Here is a 17,196-nt window from a genome sequence, read left to right as displayed (position 1 = left end):
GTTCTTCCAGCGTGCAACATCAGTGAAGCCACAGGCTCCATCTGAGATAAATAATTTTTTCTTTTTTTTTTTTAAAGATTTTATTTATTTATTTGACGGAGAGAGACACAGCGAGAAAAGGAACACAAGCAGCGGGAGTGGGAGAGGGAGAAGCAGGCTTCCCGCGGAGCAGGGAGCCCGATGCGGGGCTCGATCCCAGGACCCCGGCATCATGACCTGAGCCGAAGGCAGACGCTTAACGACTGAGCCACCCAGGCGCCCCTCTTTTCACTTTTTAAAAAAGATTTATTTTGAAGTAATCTCTACCCCCAACGTGGGGCTTAAACTTTTTGACCTCAAAAGTCACATGCTCCACCAACTGAGCCAGCCAAGTGCCCCTAAATCATTCTCAAGTGAGCAGGTTATGATATCGAAGGTTCCGTCTAAAATCCCCTGTCCGGACGTGAGCGGGAGCAGGAAAAGCAAGCTTTAGACATCAGCGCGACGCTATCGCCACCGTGTGTTCCCCAGTCCCCATTACACCCGCATTCCTGGAAAAGATCACACTTGGGATTCCGCAATACAGAATAGAGCTTTATTTATAGAATCTTACAAATAAACATTTACAGTCCACATAAGTTATTTTCTTTTCTAGTTTATCCTCATAACACCTGAGTTATTTAAAAAAATACTGTGATGGAACTTCAGAACTGTAAAAGGAAAGATGAACAACAAAAACTTAACCTCTCTTGCAAAAATCAGACAGCTTTTTGTTTTTAAGCAGATTTCCAGAACACTACCGTCTCTTTGGAAGAGGACTAACTACAGACAGGTCTTAGGATACCCAACAGAGATGCCTTCTCTTTTAAACCCAGGGTGAAGGACCAATGAGGGAAAGCCCCACGCTGACACTAGACACAAGAGATACCAGCCGCGTCTGGGGGCAAGGAAAGAAGGCAGCCTGCCTGCTCCCAGATCACTGCTCCTGCACGGGACATATGCTTTCCTCGCTAACATCAGGAGCTGGTCACCTGGGGAAAGACGTGGGAGACGCTAATGCCAGGGGTGAACAAGTTCTCAAAACTTGCCACTCCTCAGACTTCTAATATGTACAAATGCTTAAAACAGCAAATCCAAGAGCTAAAAGTCAAAAGGGAATTGCCACATGTTCAACTCATGAGGCGAATCTGCCACCAGCAGCAGCAGACGCTCCGTTGACTTACTCGCGGGGCCCCACCCCAGCCAGGTTCCAGCCAGGACTGGCCTCTGGGCCAATTCCAGTTTAAAGAGAATTTCCCTTTGAGGCAGCTGTCTATGGAAGGGAAGTTCATATAGAAGGGAGGTTAATATAGATGTGCATGAAAAAGGAAAGCACCCTAGTACTTCATACTTTATTTTTTTTAAGTTGATAACAATTATATTTTCAAGCTCTTCTCCTAAAACTAGGACCCACTAACTCTAACTTAGGATTCTACTCCGAGAAAAACGGTATTTGTAAGGAATGACAGGTCTACAGGGAATGCTAAAATTATGAATTTCATATATCCATGTGAATTAGGGAAAGAAAAATCTCTGTAAAGTCTTAAAAGTTTGAGTGTTATTTGCTACTAGCTCCCGAAAGCCATGTCAGACACCGAGAAAAATAAAACAGAAAAGACAGAGAACCGTTTTAAAACAGTCACAACAATAATAAAAATAATGATAATATAAAAAGTTAGATTCCAACATTCAAGGAATTGGTTCTTTGGTAAAATTGGACCATAATCCTATCAGGAGTCAGTCCTGATATATACTCTAGAATCTTGAGAACTCAAGTTTTCCTTCTTCTTCAGCCCATTCTCAAATCTATCCAAGTCAACAGGAAAGAGGAGAAAAATGTATAAAGCATCGCCAGCAGTTTTCCCGCTCATACTCTTTTCAAGACTATTCCTGACTGGCCAGGATGCAGTGGGCACATATATCCTCATCTATCTGCATGATCAGACACACTCCTACTCTTGGCACTAACAATAAAGTGATTATTCTTTGTACCAAAAAAAAATAAAATAAAAAATAAAAATAAAAAAAAGACTATTCCTGGTTTGAGGGCCATTTCCCAAGAAGAAAAAAAACCAAAAATAAAATAGACGCGGCTTTTAACTACTGTACAGTGGAAAGACTTCCTGTGTAAGAACAGAAAAACTCACAGGTGTTGGCCATGACCAGCCCTCGTCAGTCATGCACACAAATCAGTTAGTGAACACAGCCCCTGGGCTGCGAGTGTGGGCACCACTAAGAAAGGCTTCTGGAGAGACTGGCTCCCCAAAGTGGCTAAAGAATCTGACATTATCAATATGATAATAATAAATCAATTCACCTAGTGAACCTGGAGATGAGCTCCCCTTGAAGCCAGAGTTCTGAGGAGAGGGCTCCACAGTGCCTGGGGCTGGCCTACAGTCTCACAGACAAGTCTATCAATCCATCTTCTGAAGAGGGTTAGAGCGATTAATGTTCAATGCAGTATAGGATTCGCCCTTTCTCGCTTGGGGTGAGGGAGGAAAGGGGACCTAAAATCCACTCACAGTGCCTCATCCGGAAGCCCCTGTTCAGCAAGCATTTGCAGGGCCCCGTCTTCCATTACTTGTACTTTTATTTATGCAATCAACAAATCCTCAGCTGGGCCTGCACCGAGTCCATTTCCGATCACCTTTGTCTAAGAAGCGCATGAGCTGCAGCCAATTCCGCAAGGAAACGTGCCATTTTGCAGCAGAAGTACTGACCAGGGGAGGGAAATTTGTGCAGTCTCCCCTCTGATACAAGACTGTAAATGTGCTTCTAGGGAGCCAGATAAAATGTCTCTCAGAAGATGGGAGAGGGGAGGAAGGGGAGGTGGAAATCAGAGCAAACCAACTGATTTCTTGCAGGTCTCCATTCTCCGCCTTCCATTCCGTCAGTGTTAATGTGAAAGAAGGGGAGGAGGTCCAGGCAACTGACCCCTGTACAGCATTCCACCAGCGGGGGGCGCTGGTTTGTTTAAAAACAAACTGTGGCCACAACACTATCGTCCAGCATGGGGGGGCGGGGGAACAGGGACACAGCCATCACTTCTATCCCCCACCCCCCCGGGATGATCCTCGCCTCCTCTCTTGCCCTACACGTGTTCCAACTTTCAGTTCTCTCTGAAAAAATAGGCAACTGGACAGACTGAAAAAATAGGAGGGATTCTTGTTTCCTGTATCTTTTCTCTGGAAAAACAGGTGAATTTATTTCAAAATGGGTCATCTTGAGGTCCAGGACACACAGTTAGATTCAGGGGCCCTGCAACCAGAGACTCACCTCCTGCTACTGCTGACCAAGTCACAAGCACTGGCAGTGTTTCTGCGTCGTAGGGCAAGGACGCAAAATCTCTCGCTGCTGGTTTGAGGACTAAGAGGCCAGGGTAGCCAGAGAAAAGAGTGAGGCTTGCCTGCTAAGGGAGCTGCATTCCGGTTCCAGGGTCACTCTGAGAAAGAAGGGGGAGGGAGGGAGAGGCACTACCTAGAGCCTGGCTGCCAGGGCGGCTTATTCCTAGGACAGAGCATGTGTAAAAACAGCTGACATGTGAATGCAGGAGTACAGTCCGTGTCACAGTCTGGGGCGTCATGGGCGCCGCAGCCGAGGGCCAGGGACCGGGTGGCCAAGGGCCAGCTTCCAATCCCGCCGGCTCCTGGCAGGGCCCTACCCGATCTGGATCTGTCCCGAATACATAGTGAGGACCAGCATGATGGCGAAGCCAGTCAAGAGGCCCAGGTTCTGGATGACAAAGGGGACCAAGACGCTGCCGTTCCTTTCATCCTCTTGGCAGACCTCATTCATCTCAGGGAACTGAGAAGAGGAGAAAAACAAGAGAGCTGCAGTTCCTTTCTCAACCTGGGCAGCCCAGGACAATTCCGTGAGAGAGACGGAGCACACTGAATCATCATTATAATACCTACTCCTAAGTGTATTTGTATTAGAACATGAACACAATAATTACCACATAATACAGGATTACAACGTAATGGTATAGATCATTGTAACTGTTCTAAAGACAGAATATGTAACTGAGACATGGATATTAGATAGAACCCCTTCACAAAGACAAATCAGCAGCAATAGCCTTACCAGCTGTGGTCCAAGCTGGCTCCGGCGACTTTTCAACTACTGAGGTAAAACCAAGTATTTATCCGCGCATGGAGCCCTGGATAGATGTAGATGCTGGCTAAAAATAACTGCTCTGATAAAAATCAACTGTTTTTTGTGCACTTGAAAAACACTTCAGAAGATTTTTTGTTACCAAAACACTGCTGCCCGCTCTTTGGGAAATTGAGCAACTGTGTAAGGAACTAGAGCCTGGAGCTATGACATCGCTATGACTCAAGGCCCCCAGCGGCGGGCCAGCAAGGTGGGTGACCGTGAGCAGAGCTTCGAATTCGAGCAATGCAAGCAGAAGACTAACCTCACCACCATGGGAGGGCTCCCCACGAGAGGAGAGAATCTAAAATGTTTTCCAGGGGTGAGGAGGGGCCGTGGTGGTCACCACTCTCATCACTGCATCAAAAGTATCGTTTCCAAAGGATACGGGAAATCATTCGTGCAAACGCGCCAGAGAACATGTCATGCCAACAAACAAGAAAAGAAATCACCCGTGTTCTACAGAAGACGTAACCAACCGGGTATTTCATTCGCCAACTCGAAGCTACTTAGGAGGGTTACACCAAACGTTGGCGGGTAGGATACCACGTGTGCTGGCCGACGCTGCCGAGAACAGCAACGCTCATTAAAGCTCAAACCACAAGGCACCCTTTCTGAGCCAGCAATTCTAGTTCTAGATAAGGTATATCCTCGCACCAAAAAATACTGCCATTGAAAAGGATGCTTCTAAAGGATATGCAATGTGAAAAATGTCTAGGGTATATTAAGTATAAGAGGAAATCCGAACATAAAATTGTATATTCAGTGTTCATTTCCTTTCCCTCCTCCCTTCTCTTCATTTACCTATATGCATCCATTCTGTAATACTTAAGTATTTTGAAGGGAGGACTGTGGAGTTGAGGTTAATCCTTTTCTTTAATAACACATGCTGGTAAGTTTTTTGTCCTTTAAAAAGCACTGAACCTGGGGCGCCTGGGTGGCTCAGATGGTTAAATGTCTGCCTTCGGCTCAGGTCATGATCCTGGGGTCCTGGGATCGAGTCCTGCATCAGGCCCCTTCTCCTTCTCCCTCTGCCCCTCCCCGTACTCATGCTCTCTCTCTTGCTCTGTCTCAAATGAAAAAAGAGGAATCTTTAAAAAAAAGCACTGAACTGCACACCTTAAATAGGTGAACTGTGTGGTATGTGAGTGATTCCTCAACAAAGCTATTATTAAAAACAAACTAACTCATGTCCTCTCAGCTGCCTCCCGTCCAATGAATAACCCAGTCCCATTTTGCCTACATGGCATGAACTATGGAAGACTTACCATATCAGCCAGAGCAATATACAAGAACATTCCTCCAGCCAGTGCAAAGATCCAGTTGGCAGAGAAGTGGCTGCCAGCCAGGATGCCAAAGGCCAGACCCACGTAACAGCAGCAGGCAGAAAGGAAGTTGAAGAAGAGAGCCTGCTGGATACTCATCCCGGCATTGAGCAGGATGACAAAGTCTCCTAAGGCAGGACAACAAGAGGGAAGGGCGTGGAAGAGTTAACGCTAGGTCACGGACAGAGAATATGATGAGGACAAACTGCTTCCACTATGCATAACGTCTGGGGGAACAATCAAGACAGACTTCCTCTTCACATCTCGGAGCTGTCTCCATTTACAAAACTAGCCATGTATTTCCAGCCCAGAGGCTGAAAATAACGCACAAGATTTTCATCATAGATAAGCCACTAGCAATAGCCTCATTGTTCTTTTGATGGATGATGAAATAGAAGGAGCTTCTTTCCTCACAACTACACTGAATGGTGTTTTCAGGAAACAGAAGTGAGATTGAGAGAAGTTAAATAATTTGTCCAAAGTCACAAGCCAGTAAATTGGCAAAGCCAGGACTTGACCTTGAGTGTCTGAGCCTCTGAAGTCTGGGCCTTTCACATTTTTGCTCTGATAAAACTAAGGACCTTCTAACTCCTGGCTCATCTACTTCTTCCACCCATATGACCTCTAACAGACATCTCAACCTTTGCAAGATTAATAGGATGTAAGACATAACCTAAAAAAGAGAGAGAGATAACCTATATTGAACACTTAGAATACTCTATGACATATAGCAAGTCCTTTTCACTGTTTTTGCTCCTTTAATCCTCATGAAAAATCTATGAAGCATTATTATTAACCCCATTTTAGAGGTCAGGAAACAGCCACAGGATATGGGGCTACAGGGAAACAAACACCCCTATAAAAATCTCCATCATTTTTGGGGTGCCTGGGTGGCTCAGTTGGTTAAGCGTCCAACTCTTGATTTCAGCTCAGGTCATGATCTCGGCATCCTGCGATAGAGCCCCCTGTTGGGCTCTGCGCTCAGCAGGGAGTCTGCTTAAGATTCTCTCTCTCCCTCGCCCTCTGCCCTCTGCCCCCTACCCCCCCGGCTTACACTCTCTATCTCTTTCTAAAATAAATAAAACCTTAAAAATCTCCATCATTTTCAATGATCAATTTCAATTATTAATTCAACCATTAAGAATTAGTGGTTAGATTTCACAGAGCACACAGAATGTGTTAATTATACTAAGCATTCTGAAGTTTGGCAGGGGAGGGTCGGACACAGGAGGGGCGCTGTGCCAGCAACCACGGCCACGCAGGCGGGCTGGGCCGGCGCAGAGTCCGCACACTCACCTAGCTCGTGGGGGAACTCCTCACAGAGGATGGCCACTGAGGTACTGATGCCTTGGAAAACAGACACGGTGAAGGAGGCACCGATAGCCAGGCCATCAATGAAATTGTGGAGGCCGTCGCTCAGGGTGATCATCCAGGCCAGAGTGCCAATATCAGAGTAGCGGACACCTTTCAACCAGTAACAGGCACTCTGGGAGGCCTGCAGGTCCTACAAGAGAGCCCATCCCCATGGCCCCCCGGTCAAAGGATGGACCTTCAAGGTAAGCCTGAGCCATCAAGGCCATTACTAAAAGCTCCCACCCAAGAGCAGAGGGCCCACTCACCTGGACAGAGAGGGAGCCCACGATGACCTTCTCGTCCATCACGGGGGCCTTCCCATCCAGCTCACTGCTGCAGTGCTGAGGAATCATGTGGTCCAGATCCCCATTCTGCAGCTTCTCGGTCACCCCCTCCTCCTGGTCCTTCTTGGAAGGAAGTGTCTCAGAGGCATAATGGCTATGTCCATGATGATACTGGAGGGACCACCGGGAGGGATCAGCACGACACTCACCCGAACCACAAAACCTCCTAAGCACTCACTCGGGGTAGGTGCTCCCAGCCCTGGGAAGACCTCTTCATTCCCACCATCAGAGAAAACACAAGCAGGCAATACACACAGAAACCTAGGGTAAGTTGTTATAGAAATTGAACCAAGGTGAATGGAAGGGTTTGGTGTGCGACAGAAATCAAAGCAGTGACCTCAGGGCCAACACTCGTTCCAGCGAGGCGGCCCTCCCGGCTAGGAAGGTTTAGAGCTCCTCCTTGGCAAGAGCTACCCTGATTGCATTCGGCAACTATTTAGAGGCTAACTGCATGCCAGGCACCAAAGATACCTTTTTGGAGCTATACTGCAATCAGCATCCAGTTTCTCTGTGGTGGTACTTCCCACCCAATGACTGTATGTATCAAGCCCCTCCCTCACCACTTAAAGACACCAAAGGTATATTAAAGAAATGATCTTGAATGAAACAAGGGGAGAAAGGCACACAGGCCAGATCTGGTTTCTGGTCTGTCTTCACCAGTTGCTAACATCCACAGGAGGGGAGATACTCCTCAAATCTGTCCACAGCGGGGTGGGGGAGTGGGGGATAGCAGGTAAGTTCACTGCCTCGGTGCTCAGATAACCCCACTACCGAGACACACAAACGTTTCTAGGATGGATGCTTTCCCTAGAAGCACCGCCTTTCCCAACAATTAGGCCTCACCTCATTTTTCTGCTTAAGAAGCATCTTCAAGATCTTCTCTGTGAAAAAGAAAAGATAAAAGCCCCCAAACACCACTGCAGATTTGGAGACATAATAATCTTCCTGAGGGTTGAAGCCAAAAGCCTGTGGACCCAGGAAAACAAAGTGAGTTTAAGAAAAAAAAAAAAAAACTTCACGGGTCCCCTCTCGTCTCTTAACCACTTCCTTGATTCTAGGAAAGGAAAGAGATGTACTCACTGGGATAGCTCTGCCACCTACCACTTCCTTCCCTTTCCAGCCAAATTGATCCCCTGACTTGCCTTCATGCCACATCACCAGGCCTGTCAGTTCTCTCTAGCTTATTTTCTGATGCAAAAGATGGATCCTCTTTAGAATTTTACTCTCAGGAAGAACAGCCCTGGATATGGTTTTCTACTTTTAGTAAAGACTGTCTTCATTTTTCCTGGTACTTTGCTACAAGGGCAGAATCTGCCTGCAAATTCCATACTTAAGACGCTTGTGTTTATTTTCATTGTTATCTAATGTCCCTGGCTAATCTGCCTATAAACACAAAGAGAGATGGTATAATTACACTTTCTAAAATGGGAAATCCATTCCCCAGTTAAATGATGAGAATTGCGGCATCTTCCTGACCACAGACCTCCCAGTGACCGCAAAGCCAAGAAAGCAGACTGTGTTACTGCACGTGTCAATTTGGGGGTGGGGGCTTGTTTTGGGCTATTTCTGGAAAGTTCACTGATCATGGCGGGAAAAACAAAATCTATTGGGAAAAGGACTGGAGCAGGAATCAGGAGAATTCCACACTCCGTGATGCTCCTGACTTGTGAGGCCTTGGGAAACTGGCTGGTGACCTGCTCCCTCCATCTTCGGACAGGAAACAACCCTCTTGAATAAACCAGCCTTCTCATGAAAAGGTCAAAGATGAAAGTGATCCTAAGTACCAGGAACTCTGGGCCGCTTAAAAGGTGAGTGTTTTTCCTTTCTGTTTTAAAGGGGCAAACTGCATCTCTACTTGCTTGTATTGTTTCCTCAGAGACGTAAAGGTCAAGTTCTAGAGTAGAAGTGACACATACAGGCCGACTTTCCAGGAGAGACAAATCATCTTAAGAAGAGTGGAGTGAAAACCGTCAACTAACAGTTCTCCACAAAAAGCCAGGAAGGATGGCAGAGTACAAAAGCACAGCTTTAGGAGTTATGAAACCCGGCCTCCAGGATACGTGCTCTTGTTCTGTATCTGTTCAATGGGCAAAGCATTACTTGTTCTCTAGGCATCAGTTGATCTAAGTAAGAATCAACTAAGAAGACACAGAAGCACATCCTAGAAAACATAAGGTGCTCTGAGAAGAAGCATGTAGCATCATCTTTGTGCTTCCCCTCTGGCTATGGGCCCAGGCCTGTCAGACCACCTATCAGGAGACGCCTCCTGCTTACTGTCATCAGTGGGGCTACTGCAGAGGCGGGGCTTCTCCAAGGCCTCCTGCCAGACTGACAAACACTAAGCTGCTCCTGTTCCATGAAGATTTTCTTGTTAACCTAGGCAATGGGGCAAAGGTGCCGTCTGTGTACACAAAACCAGGCTGTTTTATTTAGACCACCTTTGCCCCAAGACAACCTACTGCAGAGGACAGATCTTTTTATTGAGACCTATGGATTCTGCTGGTTTTTCTGTGTGTGCCCCGAGCTCCCAGTCAGGAGCCATAAAGTGATCTCACTACACTACATCTTATCACCCGGCAGTTAGAGCACGTACTGGGCCCCCAGTGCTTTACAAGCATTAACTCATGGAGCCCTCACAACACCGTCATGAGGTCAGTCTGATCATCCCCCCCATTTTGCAAGAGGAAACAGAAGCACAGAGAGGTTCGGTGATTTGCCCAAGGTCACCGAACTTGTCGAAGGTGGAGCTGGGATTCCAACCCAGCTCCCAAACCTATGCTATGCGTCCTCTCCTCACTCGTGACTCCATCTCAGCTTTATTTTCTGAAAGTAAAGGACCTCCTCCTTCCTATTCCTTGTGTCGAAGTGGAGGGTTCTCCCGCTGTGCCCCGCGGTCCCCCCGCCAGAGACTGGCATGCTCCTGTGTGGGAAAGTCCTGGCTTGCCATACCTCGGGGATGAGCTGGAAGAGGGCGTTGGAGTAGAGGGTTCCAATCGCCAGAGCTATGAAGTAGAGCAGCAGCCTCTTGTAAAAAGTCTTCTTCATGAAGGGCACCACGCTGGCCCCCATGAGGGAGCACAGGGAGATGACAGTCACACAGAGGAGACCGTATCCCCACACTGCCGTTGGGGGAGAGCCAGCCCCACCCAGGACAAGGACAAGGGCCAACGCCCCATTTCACAGCAACCACCATTTAGGGGAAACATGGGGTGGAAAGGATGGGGAGGCAATGTGGGAGGTTTGGGTGGATATTAACAAGGAAACAAAAAAGAAAAATCAGAGAGACAAGTAGGGAGGGAGAGAGAAACAGAAAATTTGTTAGTGATTCAAGTCTGATGAAATTTCCTTCAATCAGTGGGATCAGGAGGAATTCAAGGTGGCCTTGGAACCCCCCGGTGGCCCGAGGGACACCTGGAGGCGCACCTGCCAGCTGGTGTGGCTACAGGGTGGGACGCTGCCTCATCACACCACGGAGGTGTGCTTAGGCCTATCCACAGGCTGCCCATGACAGACTTTGGACTCGAGGGCTCTCTCTTTACTAGGAAACAAGATCAAGGGGACAAAGAGAGCTCACTGTGCTGCCGTGTTTGCTTTTCACATCCGGACCACACCGTATAGGCACATACACCACCTGGACTCGGCAGGCTTGGCGCAAGACACCACAAAGTCAGGTGTGCAGGGCAGCGGGATGGAGAACAGGCAAAACCGAGGCCCATAAAATTCTGTTTCTTCACTTCTCAGGGGTTTTTTTGTTCTGTTTTGATTTTGTTTTTCTCCCAAGTTTGTTTCCATTTGCTCTGAGAGCACTCCAGCATAGAGGACAGAGTTCCAAGATCACCTTGTCACAAAAAATATTTCCTCTGTTATTTCCCAGTGTCCCACACTCCAGGTAGGATGAAATGGAGCTAGGACCAGGCGCGCCCCTGTGAGCCACAGGGGCGGAGCATGTACAATTATTATATTTCCATTCAACAGGCAATACGGCATTTTATTTCAGATCTTTAAAGAATTAATAAATTCAGTTTCTGGAGCTGGAAAAAAAAGACCAAGATGAGGCCTCCCATGAGAAGTGCTTGTTAGAGTAATGTGGGATTTTTAGATAACATTGAGATGGTTCCTCTTAAACCAAATTTCTTCTCTCATTTAGAAGGAAAAGGCAAGGCCTGGGCATCCCATTGACATCGCTTCTGGCTAAGTCTTTTGATTGGGAAAGGCTGGGGAGTCACTGACACGGACTCTTTTTATGAAAGGCAGCGCCCCTGTTCCCAAAGGAGGTCCACACAGTCATCCCTACTGCATGGGCACAGCCCTGCCTGAGCTGACAAAGTGGGCAGACAGTCAACTTGGGTCTTATTTTTTTAGCTCCTCAGTGGTCACAATTAAAAAGCAAAATTAACAAATATTTCAAAACAGTCAAGTAAGGGCGCCAGGAGGTCAGTCCTATCCCAGGAAAAAGTCAAGATGCAAGGTATGAAGGACTGAGTGCCTTTTCCTTTGTCTTGGGATTTTAATCTCATTTGTTTTTGTTAAATAGTTTTTCTTCTGTTTGGCTCTCTATGGTACGAATTATGGCCTACTTGAGAAAAAAAAAAAGATCACTTGCTTTTGAGCCCAATTCTATCGATCAGTTGTTAGCCTCTTTTCCTTCCACCTCCTTCCAGATGGGTGATCTCGTGGCGGCCAACCTGAGTACTGCCAGGGCCTCTGCTTAGAACAGAGCGGGTGTGGAGTACCAGGGCTTGGACAGCGACCACCAGCTGCACCGTTCCCTCTGAGCCCTGCAAACCGGGCTTTGGAGAGGCAGGGACTGGGGAAGGGAGGCTGACAGATCTCTGACAGGGAGGGCAAATGGGGAGAGCCTTGCATCTGACATCACCTGAAGAGGCCACAGGCCAACCTGGGTGCCCCAGAGCGAGAGAAGGCCCTCGAGATCCAGAGTCAGAAGTCATATTGGTGTCCCTTGATATGAGGGAGAAGTGAATTTTTCAGGTGGCAACTGTCAGGTGCCTCGGAACACGGGGTGGGGCCGGCGCAGCGGCTGGCCCCCAGGGAAAGAGGACGCACGAGTTCTGTTCTACTGCACCTCTGGGATGAGCTGGAAGAGCGCGTTAGAGAGCAGCGTTCCAATGGACAGGGCGATGAAGTATGTGAGCACACGGCTGAAAAAGGCCTTCTCCGTGCACGGCAGGACGAGGACTCCCAGGAGAGAGGCCAGGTTAATCAGGGAAACACTGAGGAAGCCAAAGCCCCACACTGTGGAGGAACAAGAACAGACGAGGGCCTCCATTACTGAGGGTGGGGGTGTTCTTGCTGCCTGGGGCGGCCGGTTTGGAATTCAGCTACGATCGGGGCAGACAAAGAACAGCAACCCGTCAGTACAGACCGGAGTCCGTCTCCAGCTGGGTGCTGTGGGGAAGCCTACAAACACAGCAAAGCTGCTCTCAGAAGAAGCTTACCTTTTCAATGGAGAGGCAGGTGATAACGACAGGCAAGTTGAAAAAACCAGGAGTGAAATGATGAGGGCAGCAAACAATGAGCACAAGGCAGGCTGTACATGCTAGGCACCGAGGGGCGGGCAGGACCGCGGCAGTCACGGACACTCACAGCCGCTGGGGTCCGCCCTGGCCGGCGCACAGGGCCTGCGCAGGGCAGGGGAAGGGGGAAGGGGGCCGAGGGCAGCCACACTGCAACACCAAGGCATTAGTCCCTTGTAGTTTAATGAGAACAAAAATGAAAAAGTGGCCAAAAAAAAAAAAGCATCCACAGGCTGGTCCAAAAGCCCACACTGAGTTCACCAGCCACGCCACCCAATCCGACAATATGCCGGAGCAGCTGTGTGAGTGTGGAAGATAGCAGTGTCACCATCCCTCTAACCCACTCCCCCGGTGTTGATGAGCTGCTCGCTGGATAGATCTTCCGTGAGCAGCCCTGGCCCCAGCCTCCGTGTCCCCGCTCACCTTCGATGGCGCTTGGCTTCCCCTCTTCTGTCTGCTCATCCTCCTCGTTCTCCTGGTTCTCAGAGGAGCAGGCTCGGGAATCCAGCTGCTGGAGGATGGTAGGGCAGAACTCCTGGAACTCAATCCTTCCAACCCGTGACTGGTTGTTCAAATTGTGGGCAGCAAAGAGGTCTCCAGAACTGAAGCACTGAGACAAAGGGAAAGAGGCAGGAAGCCTCTCAGAACCCAAAATCACATGTCACCTCTTGCCGCAACCGACTAGCCTTCCACGAGGAGAAAACAAAAATGGAACCTGTCCAAATCCTGGGGCGGGTGTCTAACGACTCATCTCCAGGGATGAGAGCAAGGTGGTCCCTCAACTTGAAAAACTGATGACTAATCTCAGAGATCAGTCGCCCAGCGCAAGTCACACACCTTACACACACCCATTAGTACCTGGCTGCCCACAAGGTCTGGGAACAACTGAATCCCAGTCTTTGTGACCAGGGTGTGCTTTTTGGAAAACATGATTCTATCTGCATACCTGAAGATACAGCTTCATCCAGATACCAAATCTACCCGCACATCACAACAGCCTGAAGAGTTATTATATTAAAATGCATATTCCAGATACTTCTCCAAAGCTATTGAGCTCTGGCACCTAAAGAGGAACATCAGCCCCCTTGACCATGTATGTAGTGTTGACCCCAGCCTGAAGAATGTGTTGACAGAGATTAGGGGAGGAAGGAAGGAAAATCTAAAGATTCAGTCTACCTACCATGAAGCACATAAGGGCTGGTAGAGGACATGAATGCTCACTCCCCTTGGGAGGCGTTAGGTAAGTAGTTCTCACATACTGTTCTTATGAAACACTGCAGTTCTACTTCTAATTATACTTTATACACTTAGAATCAGTCTTTATCTGGGTTGGTTTAACATGGGTCAGTCTCTAACAGCCCTCCAGGTGTGCTGACAAGTGAGAGCTCCTGGGCCTACAAAGCAGACACAGCTGGACTCCGGTGACCCCAAGATACTGCTGCTGCGCCAGGAGGCCCCCTGGGGTCAGTCTGCATGGGCCTGTGAGGGCAGCCTGCTGCCCAACTCCAACATCACTGCACACCTGCGCTTCTGCATCCAGGCTGCCTGGTCCCTTGGCCGTGTGACCTCTCCAAAAAGTTTTCCTTCAAGATGAAGGCCCTGGACACTTAGCCCCCAAACCTTTGTTGATTACTCTAGCATACACCCCCCCGCTTGCCTCTGAATCCTATGAAGACTGTCCAACCCATAGCATTTAACACTTCATTTTTTAAAAAAGATTTACTTATTCATTTTAGAGAGAGAAAATGAGAAAGTGAGTGAGCAGGGGGGAGGGGAAGAGGGGGAGAATCTCGAGTAGACTCCCCGCCAAAATTGGAGCCCAAAGCCCAAAGCGGGGCTCAATCCCACGACCCCTCCCGTGACCCCAAGATCATGACCTAAGCAGAAATCAAGAGTTGGACGCTCAACCGACGGAGCCACCCAGGCCCCCCTAACACTTCATTTTTTTTATCAGATAACTCTGTCCTCCGGTGGGTAAGCTCTCCATCTTGACAGCAAACTCTTCAACATGACTCATTTTTCTCTATTTCTCGCAGCACCTCAGCACAGGGAACAAAGCAGATATATAAAGACATTGCTGGCTGACTTACATTTGGCCGCCACAAATAGCCTCAGACTATGATTAGCCAAGATGACATGGAAGAACAAAGAGAACCAGAAGCCAAAGGACTTGGGTCTTAGTCCTGCACTGTCCAGGAACTCACTGAAGGACCCTTGGCATTCCCTTGTAAATAATGAAGGCTTTCCACCTGCACCTGGAGGGAGTGTGAGGCTCCCCTGCGACTGCAGGCAAAGGGCCTTGTAACCTGTAAACCCTATGAGACACGCTGGCTGTCCCGGGAGCTCTGGCTTGCCCACGGGTGATCCCAGTGCAGCGGTGAGGAAGCATGCGGAGGGCTGAGAACTCCCACTGACTGCTCCCTCCAGTCAGGGCTTCAGAACAGCTACGTGGGAGGACAGGAGGTGCTGCTGGGGACCCAGACAATGGGGGAAGAAGAGTTGGCCCCTCTGTTCTACCATCATGGCTCGCCTGCCTCAAGCTGCGTGGGCTTCCCGTGTCTGACTAGACTGTGACCCCCCCAGGGGGCAGACAGTGCTCAGCACAGCTGAGAGCCTTACCGTCGAGAGGTTCCTCTGTCCGTGCACGGGCTGGGTGACATTGTCCCTGCCCACGCCCACATCCAGGTGGTTGAGCAGGGCCTTGAGCTGTTGCAGGGTGAGGCTGTCACCCTCCCCGTAGCGATGCAGGAGGTCCTGCAGGAAAAAGGCCGCACTGATGCCTGGCGTCCCTGTGGACACAGCGTGAGCTTCAGGAATAGCACTCCATAAGCTGACCCAGGTCAGCAGGAAGCAGTTAGGGAAGGCTGGGTGGAGCAGCTCCATGATGACAAATAAGCCTGCAAGAAGGAAAGGCAGGTGAGTGAGAGGCTCCAGACACCCACCCTCTCCTCCTGCTTCCCCACCAGACACATAGGACCCAGCAGCCTCGCTCCGGACAGCCTCCTCTCCCCTCTGACTCTTCACCCTTCTCTAACGTCTCTCTGCCAAGCTTTCGAGAAAAACCCTTCTTTTCAAAGCATGGAATAAAAAAATAATGAAAGGACAAATTAAACAGATTTGACTAAATTTAAAAACTAAAAAGTAAAACAACTGTGATTATGATTAAAAAGTCTCTATCTTTTAGAGACACTGAAATAATCACAGATTAAACAATATCTCGCCTGAAATTTGCTTTAAAATAACAAAGAGGGAGCACAGATGAGACAAGACCAGGCATGAGTTTATAACTCATGAAACTGCTTGATGGGTGAATGGGAATTCACTACACTATTCTATTTTTTTTTTTTAAGTAAACTCTACACCCAACATAGGGCTCGAACTTACAACCCTGAGATCAAAAGTCGCATGCTCTGCCGACTGAGCCAGCCAGGCGCCCCTATACTACCACGCTTTTGTAACGTTGGAAATGCTCCAAAATAAAAAGTTGCCTTAAAAACAAACAAACAAAACAACAGGGGCGCCTGGGTGGCTCGGTCGGTTAATTCGGCTCAGGTCAGGTCATGATCCCGAGATCCTGGGGGCGCCTGGGTGGCTCAGTTGGTTAAGCGACTGCCTTCGGCTCAGGTCATGATATCATGCGTCTGGGGATAGAGCCCTGTGTCAGGCTCCCTGCTCAGCAGGGAGTCGGCTTCTCCTTCTCCCTCTGCCCCTCCCCACCATTCAGGCTCTCTCTTTCTCAAATAAATAAATAAATAAAATTAGAAAAAAAAAGATTCACATAGCAAGAGAGGCGCCTCGGTGGCTCATTCAGTTAAGTGGCTGACTCTTGATTTCAGCTCAGATCATGATCTCAGGGTCATGGGATTGAGCCCTGGGTCGGGTTCCATGCTCAGTTTGGAGTCTGCTTGTCCCTCTTCCTCTGCTCCTCCCCCTGATTGCATGCTCTCTCTCTCTCTCTCTCTCTCAAATAAATAAATAAATAAATAAAATCTTCAAAAAAATTTACATAGCAAGAGAACCCAGTCTATCAGTGTTTCAGCAGAAAGGCACCGCACTGAGGTCTGATATCAGTCTGTACCTTCAGCTGAAACATTCTGGCATGATAGTATAAGAAACCAGGAGAAAATGTAAGAGGAGGCACAGAGTGCTCTGTTTTCTAAGTCTAGAATGTTCCTTTAAGACCTCTTTTTTGGGGTGGGGGGCATCCGGGTGGCTCAGTCAGTTAAGTGTCTAACTCTGGTTTTCGGCTCAGGTCATGATCTTGGGTCATGAGATCCAGCCACATCGGGGCTCCGCCCTCAGGAGTCTGCTTAAGATTCTCTCCCTCTCCCTCCCCCTTTGCTCCTCCCCCTACTCACATGCACATGCTCTCTCTCTCTAAAAGATAAATGAGGGGCGCCTGGGTGGCTCAGTTGGTTAAGCGACTGCCTTCGGCTCAGGTCATGATCCTGGAGTCCCTGGATCGAGTCC

At 48.6% G+C, this 17,196-nt stretch overlaps 1 protein-coding gene across 3 annotated transcripts in view; it reads right to left on the bottom strand.

Moving 5' to 3' along the window:
• Positions 1-560: 560 nt before the first annotated feature.
• SLC39A14 (solute carrier family 39 member 14) overlaps positions 561-17,196 on the bottom strand; it is a 50,250-nt gene continuing 33,614 nt past the window's right edge. For 2 of the 3 annotated variants that reach the window (XM_006747557.3, XM_081810070.1), the window contains exons 2-9: positions 15,346-15,623; positions 13,150-13,336; positions 10,142-10,311; positions 8,036-8,158; positions 7,115-7,303; positions 6,792-6,999; positions 5,439-5,623; positions 561-3,822 (exon numbers count right to left, since the gene is read on the bottom strand). In XM_006747557.3, the coding sequence (XP_006747620.1) occupies positions 3,676-3,822; positions 5,439-5,623; positions 6,792-6,999; positions 7,115-7,303; positions 8,036-8,158; positions 10,142-10,311; positions 13,150-13,336; positions 15,346-15,609 (1,473 nt within the window). In that variant the 5' untranslated portion in view covers positions 15,610-15,623 and the 3' untranslated portion in view covers positions 561-3,675. Of the gene's footprint in view, positions 3,823-5,438; positions 5,624-6,791; positions 7,000-7,114; positions 7,304-8,035; positions 8,159-10,141; positions 10,312-12,275; positions 12,446-13,149; positions 13,337-15,345; positions 15,624-17,196 lie in introns of all 3 variants that reach the window. The other variant, XM_006747558.3, reaches the window with a different exon arrangement.

This window comes from Leptonychotes weddellii, chromosome 2, assembly GCF_054177405.1.
Source record: "Leptonychotes weddellii isolate Sample4059 chromosome 2, ASM5417740v2, whole genome shotgun sequence".
Classification (NCBI taxonomy): Eukaryota; Metazoa; Chordata; class Mammalia; order Carnivora; family Phocidae; genus Leptonychotes; species Leptonychotes weddellii.
This window is presented reverse-complemented; position numbering and strand designations above follow the sequence as displayed.